Source organism: Arachis stenosperma, chromosome 3 (assembly GCF_014773155.1).
Source record: "Arachis stenosperma cultivar V10309 chromosome 3, arast.V10309.gnm1.PFL2, whole genome shotgun sequence".
NCBI classification, from domain to species: domain Eukaryota; kingdom Viridiplantae; phylum Streptophyta; class Magnoliopsida; order Fabales; family Fabaceae; genus Arachis; species Arachis stenosperma.
Window position 1 is genome coordinate 151474424 of NC_080379.1, and position 12089 is coordinate 151486512.

Consider the following 12089-nt stretch of genomic DNA (forward strand, 5'->3'; position numbering starts at 1 on the left):
TAGCACAACATATAATTATTAGTTCATCAATATTCTTGGCGTATTAATTAATGGAGGGACACGTTTATAATAACCAAATCCACCTACGGTTTTGTAATGTACGGTAATTGTTTTGGAGTTTAGGTAGCACTGTGCTTTATATGAATAGGAGAAGTATATATAGGATATTAATATACTATCTGTCAATTTATTATTAACAATAATTAATATTAAAAACACTTTAACTAAAAAACATATGTATAAAGAAATATATTTAAGAGACACATCTACTACAAAGATATTTTGATTAGATATAATTATAAAAAAAATATTTTTATTACATACATCTAAAAAGACATTTTCATTAAATATAGGTATAAATAAGAGTTACCAAAAATTGGTAAAATTTTTGTTAGTTAACTAGCGAGATTGATATGAATAATATCGTGGTGGGAGAAATTCTCTGGTAGGAAATTAAATGTTACAATGATCTACTATATCTAACCCAAACACTAAAGAAAAGTAAGCATACAGAATATGAATAGATTGTAAAAGTAGCACTAGCAGTGTATGACCGAATCCTACGGTGTCTCCTCTTAGATACTCACTTATTCACATTTAATTTGGCTAATTATCATGATCATAATTGAATATATATCTCGACTCTTCTAATATAGAAATTCTCCTAAACTGAAATTACAATCACAGTTTTATATATGTATACATGTCACAAAAAAAAAATGTATACATATTACATATATAAAGAAAATGATTACCAATTATACATTACTGTATATAGTGATTCTTAATTCCTAAACATAATTAAAGCGTGGTTAATTTGACAAAACATGCTAGTAAGTACTAAGAAAAATGATCGAGAGTACTAACTAGAGTAATTGGTGTTTTAGTATTTCTATAGATCGTTAATATAGACTATAATTGAATATTCAAAGATTTATGTGTGCGGTAAAAGTTAGTTATAATATATTCGTATCTAAATATATGTGTTATATTACAAATTTTTTAATAATTATATTACGTATATACAAAAAATTATTATCAAATTAATTAATTACGTAAAATAATATTAAAATACATCACATATATTTATATATAAATAAATACATAATTTAATTTTTATATATTAATTAACATAACATTTTGTGTTTTTAAAATATATTTTATAGTCTAACATGTATTCTATACTAAAAATATTAAGTACATACTAAAAATTATATATTTACGTATATTTATATAACTGAATTATATATTTTTAACTGAATAATCAGCTATTATAATAATTAAATCTGTCATAAGAAAATTATTTAACCTGTTATAATAGAATAATTAAATTTTTTTATAAAATACTAAATATATATTTGTATACCGTAACTAATTAATAGTTGATTTTTTATATATTGATTATATATAAAGGACTATTTTTAGTATATGATTATTAAATATAATATGAAAAGAATAATGCTTGAAATTGGTTTCTAACAAACCTGATTTTTTATTTTATATTTTATTAAACAAATAAACGGTGTAAACCTAAAAAATGCGTGTAAATATGTTATGACGAAGAAATTATACGGACCGGTGCTGCCAGCGCCACAAACCGAGTTGCTTCTTTTTAAAATACAAAGTTCATAGTAAATAATTGAACGCTAAGACTTGTTCGTTTTTTTATTTTAAAAGAGAAAAAGAATGTTTCTGTTCCTTTTAACATCTTAGTTTCGTTTGTTGGAGCGAACTTAGTTCGATGTTGTTGAACTAGATTCAGCGATCGAGCACCTTAGATGTATCAGCACATTTAAGCACAAAAAAGACGCTACTGTAAAAGTAATCCTCTGAAAGACTGAAGCATAATATATTATTGGCTATTAGGCATAAATGATCAATCATGATTTTGAACTAAGGAAGGCTGTGGAAGATTCCTTCAGCTTTTGTATTAGATGTTTTTATTTATTTTCCTTGCTAATAATTCAAAATCAGGGGATGGTCAAATCTTTTGGAAATGAGGAGCTCGCATATTTAGTTTCTTAATATTTTGTGAGTAACAGTGAAAGTATAGATCAATTATTTATTGTTAGGATCCCGCTAGGAAGACAATAGATTATTTGTACAATGTGTACGCTATTGAGTTATGAAATGAACATTCCCTATACTATTTAGAATAACTATCCGAGTACAAGGATAATAAACATCTTTTCGAAAAATTAGTTTAATTTTTGGGTTCACCAAGGATCAAACTCTTGACCTTTTGGATCTAGTGTTTTAATACCATGTCATGATACCACTCATTCCAAAAGCTTCAGCTAATAAGAAAATATAACACTAATAATTATATCTCTAATACTCCATAAACCTCTATTGTACACATTATATAAATATTTCATTGGCTCCTCGTACTTTCCCTTATTGTTATTATATATATTTATATTTATAGATGGATGTATTTTCAATTCGTTTAATTTCTTGAAGCGATTTAATTTGAAAAGTGCTAATAATAAAATATAACTATGGTTGCTCTGGTTTTGCTTTATGCAATTCAACAACCCTGACTCTAATTTGGTTGCTTGCCCGCCTCTCATTATATTCCCCAAAATAAAATATATAATAAATAATTAATAATAAACTAAAGACTTTTTTGTTTTGACTAAATGTCGTCTCCGCATACCATATAAATTTTTTATATACATTAACAATTTAATTATCAATATTTATTTTAAATAAATAGTTGATTTTTAGTATAAAGTAAATTATTATATGTACATAAATGTAAAATGTGTGGCCTAAGATGGGCAGTATTTGAGAATGAGAAGCATATAATTAAGATAGTTTGACCATATATAGATGGAGCCTACCATTGATGAGTAGTAGTGATATTTTCTAGGCAAAATTAAAGCAGAAGGGAAGGGATGAGAGGCAACCACCCTACTTTAATTTATCTTAGAAGAAAAAGGTTAGACAAGTATCCCTTTCTATTTTCTTTCCTTCCCTCATCACCAGTCACTTGAAACCCTAATAGCCTCACCCTCCTAAGTCCTAACTTGCAAACACAAAAGAGAGTAAGATACATATTTAAGTGCGTGCGTGCGTCGGAGTGTTTCCCCCAAACCCCATACCTATGAAACTCTCAAAGTCTTTCCATTAATGGATTCGGGTAACAGCAGCGGGAGTATGAGTAGCGGTGCTGATGAAGAGAACGAGTCACGCGCCCACTCGCTCTCTTCTTCTTACATGACACCACCTCCTCCCTTCACCACCGCCACTAACAACACGCAGCAGCACCTGTTCCTGCAGGATCCTCTACTATCAAACTACCTTGACATCATGTGGTCCAAACCCAACAACCAATCGGATCTAGCTGCCTCCTTCATCATACCTTCTTCATCACAACAAGAACAAGCTGGAGGTGTCGCTGATGTGGCAACTAATCAGCAAAACCAGGGGGTCCCTGCTTCTTCCCCACCCAACAGAGCGGTGAGAACCAACCCCAAGAAACGGTCTAGAGCTTCTAGGCGTGCACCTACAACTGTGCTCACCACAGACACCAGCAATTTCCGAGCCATGGTTCAGGAATTCACCGGCATCCCAGCTCCTCCTTTCCCAAGAACCAGGTTCGATCTATTTGCTTCTTCTTCTTCTTCCGCTCTCCTGGACCCCTCACCGCCACCGCCATCTTATCTTCTTCGCCCTTTCCCACAGAGACTACTTAACAACCACCCTCTTCCCCCACCCTCCATCGTCCACAACTCAACTACTGCCATTAACTTCCAACAGCCCATCTCTTCTTTAGGTACTCTCAGCTTCCAGAACATGCTACAGCAAGCACCACCTCCAAACTACCCTTCTCATCATCATCATGCTGCTTCTGTTGCCGCCCAAGTGGGACTGAGGCAACAAGCGCATCTTAACAACGAGAACAGGTTGCTGAGTAGTAGTAGTAATGATTCATCAAGGGAGGAATGGGCCCAGAGAAGAAGTGATGGTCAAGGAGAAGAAGCTCTCTACACTGACGTTGCAGAAAACACACTACTCACAAATACTGCCGCCAAAGTACAACACTACTCTTCGAATACTAAGGGGACAGATCAGTGTACAACTCAAGGTATGCTAGAATCATTGATTCATTCTTCTTCTCCTCATAATTTAAGACCGATAACACAATATGATGAGGACAACAACAATGACATACAACACAAACAACATTATTAATTGCTTTATGTTTGTTTCTCATTTCGTAAAGTTTGAAGCAACTCAGTCACTGTAGTATCAATCAAAGACAGAATCCAATCTCTTGCTTCGCATTGTCATCTTAACCACAACCATCACATTAATTAATTAAACTAGACACTCTTCTTCTTTTTCTTTTCTTTTATCTGTAGTTGTGTACATTAGTAGAAATATGTATCTTTATTTTTGCTATTTTACTCTTAATTAATTATTTTTATTTTGCAAGAATGTTGAATCTTTTAATTAATCATCATAATATATATACAACTGTGAATGTTGGTTTTGACTTTGACGAGTTTTGAAGTGCAGCTTACGCCTTAATCAAACAACACAAACAAATGCATCCCTTTCTCTATTTCTTTTCTCTGTCCTTATATTATAATACGTCATCCATTCTCATTTGGCTTCTAATAATGCCTCTAAATTAAAGCCCTCTAATTTCTTCTACTTCTTTTAATTGTTTTTTATAACACCGATTAAATAATAAATATATCTATGAGTCTACATTGTAGGAGTAATTGGCGGCGAGATTTCGGGATTACATAGCCGCCGCAATCTTGTTTTATTGAAATCAAAGTCATCTTTCATGTGTTGTTTTCATTTTCAACTTTCAAAGTTATAATCTTACCACTAAATACTAACAACACTCTACACATGGCTATGTATGTATGTATGTGCATGGGTCCATATAATTCTTTTCATCTTTTCTTTGAAAACAAAAGAAGAAAACGAAAGAGAGACAGGTAACAGTTGACGAAAACGTCTCATGCTTGCGCATTCAAGACACAATCCCTGCTCTTTAATCTTTTGCCGATTTTTCTTTCTTTCTCTCAATTCTTTTATGCATTTTAGGAATAATACGACATCCGTGATCACTCGTGATTTATACTGCCAAAATACTATGTAGCCAAGTATATATGTATGACGCGTCTTCATTGGGTTTTTTAGTTTTTGATTTGGTTAAACTTAATTATCTTATACTTTGTTTCCTTTTTTTTTTCTTGATACATTATACTTGTTTCTTTAAGAGGTAAGACTTCCTTCACTTAAATGGTGTATTTATTTTTTGAAATTTTTGGTAACCAAAAATATTAATCACAAACAGACACACAACCATTAATAAATACTAAATAAAATAAATTTTGACTATTTTTTTTTTTGTGTTTCTAAGATTACTGTTTGTAAAATGGTGTTACGCGAGTTTAAATTAATACATATTCATTTCAAATTACACTAGTTTAAGAATATAACCGGTGGCATAAAAAAATGGTAGAAATAAAAAACGGCTTTTGGATTTTGAGCTGAAGATAATTATATACCTAGGTGCATATATATATATATATATATATATATATATATATATATATATATATATATATAAGATAAAATCATTCCTGAAACATTGAAATTGAAATTTGTAAACAAAGTCCACTGGATTATTTAAATGATCATTTTTATATTTATTTTAAAAAAATGGTGCATCCATATATTCACTGCATACCATACATGTTAAGTTAACTTGCAGTAATATCTAGTACTACTGACCCCATTGGCCGTAGGGAGGCTTGTGGGGGTAGTTCAATCTTTTGGTGTTGTTTCTTATGTTCTTGTTTTGCCTGATTATCATGTATACCACTATTTTATTTATAGAAAAGTAAAGTATTAAAAACAGTATTTGTCAAGAATTCAAAAGAAAAATGTCATCAAAAAAAGTTTATCTAATTTATTATGATACGCTATGGAAAAGTAAATATAACATGGACAGGGTTAACTATAGTCTATATTATTTGATTTAGTTTTTTAATAGGACTTTTCTTTAGAATATGATGCCAAATTTGCATTTGCTAGCTTCGCAAATCGGCGGAAAGTGAAAATTATATACGATTGAGGCTAATGTTTCCACAGTTTGTATAACATTTTAACTCATGAGTCTCATGCCAACAGCGGCAATTCCAATTCAAATTATAAGAACGTGTACTTTGTTGTTTCATTTATATCATAGATCACTGCGGCAACTTATCCACGAAACAAACACATCTCTTGTTACTACACTCATTTACTAGATTTCAGTCACTCTAGTACAATCTAACTATCTTCATAAGGGATTAATAAACTAAAAATAGCTAGAATGAAGAAATATCCATAAAGAAAATAAAAGTTTCATTATAAAAGCATTCGCATGAATAGTGTATATGAAAATTCTGAAATCAAATGATTAAAGTGCTCTGCTTAAATAATAAGCTTCATTGCTCGTGTGTACGGCTAATCATGAAAGAAATCAAGGACACACTCGGACAAAAAATGAAAAGAAAAAAGAAAAAAAAAAGGAAAGCATACAATATTGTGCGAGTTTGGAGGAGTTGTACAATTTTTTTTTTCTCATTAAATACTTTAGAGGGACAATCACCTAGGTAGACGGAACAGCAGAGGGAGATAAACGGGAATTAAAGTCTTAAAAATTAAACATCTGGTATCATCGATTGTACATTTATCATTTCTACCATTACCTACGTATAGATTTAACACAAGCTAGTCTAATTAAATTGTAGATATCATCAGCATGGTCACATAGACATTAATTGATCACACACACAAACATGATCATTTTCTTTCCTAGTTATTATATGGCTTGGGCTAAACCTAATTACCTATATACATAATTACGTTCATCTAATAATGCGGTTCTCAATGAACTTGAAATATCTGCGTATTAAACGACTGTGGCTATTATATTGTTAGTTATACTACGATGATCAGTTTGAAACTTGAGAGGAGAATTTTGAAAGGGGATAATTGTAGGTAGCTAGCTACATATAAAAGATTAGTTCAACTAAAATATTTCTTTTCTTAAATTAATTAACGCCCGCGCAACAAAAAGGGAAGCATTAAAAAATGAAGGAAAGGATATGATAACAGATTAATAAAAAAGAAATTGGGGGGGGGGGGGGGGGGGGGGTCCCTCTGAAGCACTCAGATCTTGAGGCCGGTATAAGAATGGTTATAATTTGAGAAAGAAAGTGGTGGGCCTGTTGTCTTTTGCATGTAATGGCCGGGGATAATTCCCTCCAAAAAGTTAAATATCTTTTTGATTTCATTGATTGAGAGATCATCATGTTTTGATTATTTCACCTTGGGGGTTAAATCTAGGGTAATGATGATACAGGGGGACAATGGGATGGATATCATATCCTCCAAGATTTTTCTATTGAAACTGTTACACCATGGGAGTGCTTTCACAAAAGGCTACCACCTTTCACATTGATATCTTTTTCTTCACTCTTATGACTAATGAGTATAGTTGTTAAAACTAGATTAGACTAGTTGATTGTTAATTAGAACAACTGATTAGAATTGGTGCGGATCGGTTTATAGAATTAGTGCGAATCCATATAAACCGGTCTTTTTGTATGTATAACTGTCACTGAATCAAATTATTTTTTATTATACTTATATTTATTTTTAATATATAATATATAAAAATTAAATTACTTTTTAAAATATATATTTATTAATTATAATTTAATCGATTCAACTAATAAATTATTAGTTGAATCAATAAATCAATAAACTAATAATTTGATCGATTTAACCATGAGCCCGGTTATGACAAATATGCTAACGAGTATCAAATTTTAAATAGTATTGATAATAAAAAAAATGATTTTGTAATACTTTTGGTAGCTAGGAGAGTAGGAGAGCAGAGCATAGGTTCTCCATGAGATGTGGATGGCACAAACTTTAGAGAGCATGATATGATGTGCATGGTGGCCCATTGCCAGTGAACAAGCCTTCACTTGTGTGCACTTTTAACAGTGATGGTTTTCATCACTCTCTCTCTCTCTCTCACCCTACAGTGTATGTGCCCTATAATTTTGAGCCTAAACATTAAAAAGATGAACAACTTTTTTCACTCCTAATGATGAAAAAGGCTGCACTCCCCTCTTCACTTGATGAAAGGACAACGCTTGTGTTTGAAATTTGGACATATATTAATTCATTCTTTTATTTATTACATTTATCTTGTATTTAAGAATCTGTCTAAAGTATATCTCGTCTAAGTTGATCTTGTCCACTAATTTTTCGATCTTCACCTGGGATGAGATGTATACTCGTAGAAAAAATTCTAACGTGCGTTCAACTTAATAAATATAGGAAGTATAGTTCAGAATAATGTATGTGGAGAAAGAAGTAGAATCACTCTACCTTTATTTATTACTCAGTTCATGTATTTTTTTTAGAAATAATGTTATATACTAAGTTCTTTTTTATTAATTAAATCTAATTAAATTAATCTAACATAACAAAAATTAATTATAACTAATATTATTTTAAATTTTATTATTATTTAACTTAGTTAGACTTAAATCATAAAAAAATTTAGATATATAATATTATTCTTTTATAAAAATATTATTTACCGTCATTTATAGGGGTGTCAAAAATCCTCAGGAGGCGGGGATCCCCGCAGGGACTGTCCCGAATGGGGCCCCAATGGTGGGGAATTTTTTCCGTGGGGATGGGATGGGGAGCAAAATTCTCCCGAGACAAGCGCGAGGATCCGAGCGGGAATTCCCGCCCTATTCCCGATAATTTTTCGAATGTTTGAAATTTCTTAAATAACCTTATTTTATTTCTAACATAGAGGTTTTTTAGTAATTTCACTAATTAAAAAATCCTAACCCTATTATTCAGTCTTCCCTACTCACTGTGTTGTTTGCTACGCCATCTACTCTTTATTCCCAGTCCCAACTCTCTTCCATCTCCATTTTGTTCAAATTCCAAAACTCTCACAGCACCATACGCTGTTCTCTCCTACAGCCCTAATTCTCTCCAGTTTTCACTTGATGTTAAAGACTATATCTTATTTTTTTTTAGAATAAAAATTGTATTTTAAGATTTTATTTTATGGATTATAATTTACTATGTTGTATTTGTGGATTTATAATATTAAATAAGATATGTTTGTGTGTTTGTAATAGTATTTTTTAGTTTTTTTTATATTTTTTACTATAATTTTCATATGAATGTTAAATATAAAGGGATGGAGAATGGAGCCCGCGGAGAATATAAAAAACGCAGGAAATGAGGATGGAGACAATTATCCTTCCATGACAGGGATCGGGACGGGAATAAAAATTAATTCTGGGGGCGAGGACGGGAAGCAGGAAAGCATCCCAGCCCCGTCCCACTCTATTGACATCCCTAATTATTTATTGTGGTATACCTCAGTTTAATTCAAAATTAATATACGTTTAGTAGTTGACTTTACTATAAATATCTGTTTTTACTTTTTAATTTGGGACATCTATTGTTAGTCCAACTCATCATAAACATATCGGTAGTATTAAATAATAATAATAATAATAATAATAATAATAATAATAATAATAATAATAATAATAATAATAATATCATTTAGGATTAAATTTTTTAAAATGATAAAGTTAGTAAAATTTGAATTTTATATTCTATTTAAAAGATTTTGAATTCAAATTTTAAAAAATAAACAAAATAACTTTTTGTGAATATGCATAAAAAATTGTAGAAAGTTCTTCTAACCCCCATATCATATATTAGGATATAAATATGTATCATAATTAATATATTTATAATTAGTTAAAATGATAATCAACTTATATCAAAGTTTGAATTCAAATCTTATAAATTATAAAAAAGTTGTTTTTTTAATAAATATATACAGCAAGTGATATTTTAAAAGGGTAAACTATCATAAATGCATTCAAATAATTTTGTTGTCGACAAAAATTCACCCAAATTTTGTTATCGATAAAAATATCTTTAAATAATGTAAAAACACGATAAAAATATCCAAAAAGAATCTTATTTTTTTAAATGACAAATAATTTTTGTATTTGACAAACCGTTTATGTATTTAATAAAATTTATAAGAATATTTTGATAACTATTTAAAAAATACACACAAAAAATAGGATAAAAATTTGATCTAAATATATCTTTTTTATTTTTTAAAAATATTATTAATTGTTGACAAAAAATTACAAAAAAATATATATACTTAATAAAAAATAACTAAAATTTAAAAATAAAAATATCTTATTTTTGTAATTATACTTACTTATAAAAAATTATATTAAAATTTAATTTTTAAAATATTTTTTAAAATTATATATTTAATATTAAATATTTTATCATATTTTAAAATTATTTGAGAACATTTTTATTGATAATAACATTTGAATATATTTTTGTTCGTAACAAAAATATTCTATTATATTTTTAGGAGTTTACCCATTTTAAAAACAAAAGGTTGAACATATCAAACTCTCACATATCCATATCCCTGTATATCTCACTCTCAAATTAATAATTTGAAAAAGAAAAAGGGTTGTCTCTTCTAAATCCTGATGTATCAATTTTCATCTGAATCATTAATTGATAAATCAATGACGGTGCAAAAGTATGGCACTTACCTGTATCCAAATTATTACATATCTCTGACATATTCGGAGTAACAACTAGTCTTATTATTACTAATTAAGGGTGACGAATATGCTCCTATATGAAGGGAACAGTGTTCTTCCATCCCGAATTCCCGAAACAACAATACAAAAAAAATTTAAACACCAACAAAATTTATTAATTCTGGTCAATATTTTTAATTATTAATTTAATTTTTTAATTTAATAATTTAATAATATAATTTTAATTTATATTTAAATATTATTAACTAACTAATAACAAAAATAATAAATTTTATTGATCCTCTAACATTCTCCAATAATATATACTGGCATTCGGACACGCACCATGATATAAAACATATGGTTTCAATTCAATGAGAATAATATATTATATGGCCTTACCTATTAGATTTAGTAACAAACTAACAACAACGTACACTTTTTGTGATCCTGTGAGTCTGTGACAGTGGAATAATATGCGCGCAATAATAATAATATTGATGGTGAGATAGACTTTATACGCTGTTCGTTTGTTTTAGATCGATCTTGCTCATCAACTATGCCAGCATATTACCACTAATTAAAGTTTATTCAACTTTTTCACGTATATTTATTCTAAAAAATTATTATATATACTATTTGTGTGTATATTTTTTTTCATACTTTTTATTTTTTTATAATAAAAATAATTGATAAAAAATGAAAAAAATATTAAATACGATAGACGTCAAAGACATACAACAATATAATTGACTGCATCAACGGAACAGTGAAGGCCTAAAGTGTATAAGGATATGTTTTCCTCACAAAAACTGGGTTTGAGTACGAAGAAACTCGGTTGAAGTCTTGAAGAAAATATTTAGAAGATCAAATCAGCAATTTTTGTTTTGGTAAACTCAAATCAGGCATATATAAAAGGTGCAAAATAATGGATTTGTTTTCAAATTGTGTTGTCGATTTTTTTGTAAATTGATAGTGGTTCGATATCTAATTGTCTGGGAGCGAAACCTACTCCTCTATGCAAGTACTAGTTTTCTAAAAGTGCATCAAAGCGTCTTCGATTAGAACAATATTAAAAAGTAAAAATAAAGAAAGTTTATAAATTGATAACAAACTTGAAAATTAAAGTTTTTGAAAAATAAGTGTATGTAAGATGAAAAGAACTTGCATTGAAATTTAAAAGAAAACAATAAAATGCCTTTGATTAGATCAAAAGGTTTTAATGTAAAAATTAAAGAACATGAAGATAAATTGAACAAAAGAAATAGAAAAGACTTAGAAAATAGAATTACTTGAAATGTTAAATTTACAGAACAGTAAAGTAAATTGAAAGAAGAGAAATGAAGATGGAAGGAACCCTACAGAAAATATAACTCGATTGCAGACTCAGGAAATCGCTGAGATGTGAGTGTGTTTGAGTGTTTTTTT

At 29.4% G+C, this 12089-nt stretch overlaps 1 protein-coding gene across 1 annotated transcript; it reads left to right on the forward strand.

Moving 5' to 3' along the window:
- The first annotated feature begins 2861 nt into the window (after window positions 1-2861).
- On the forward strand, window positions 2862-4460 carry LOC130968102 (uncharacterized). The gene has a single exon (XM_057893184.1). It carries the CDS (start codon window positions 3136-3138, stop codon window positions 4198-4200), a length of 1065 nt encoding a protein of 354 aa, XP_057749167.1. The 5' UTR covers window positions 2862-3135; the 3' UTR covers window positions 4201-4460.
- The last annotated feature ends 7629 nt before the right edge of the window (window positions 4461-12089 follow it).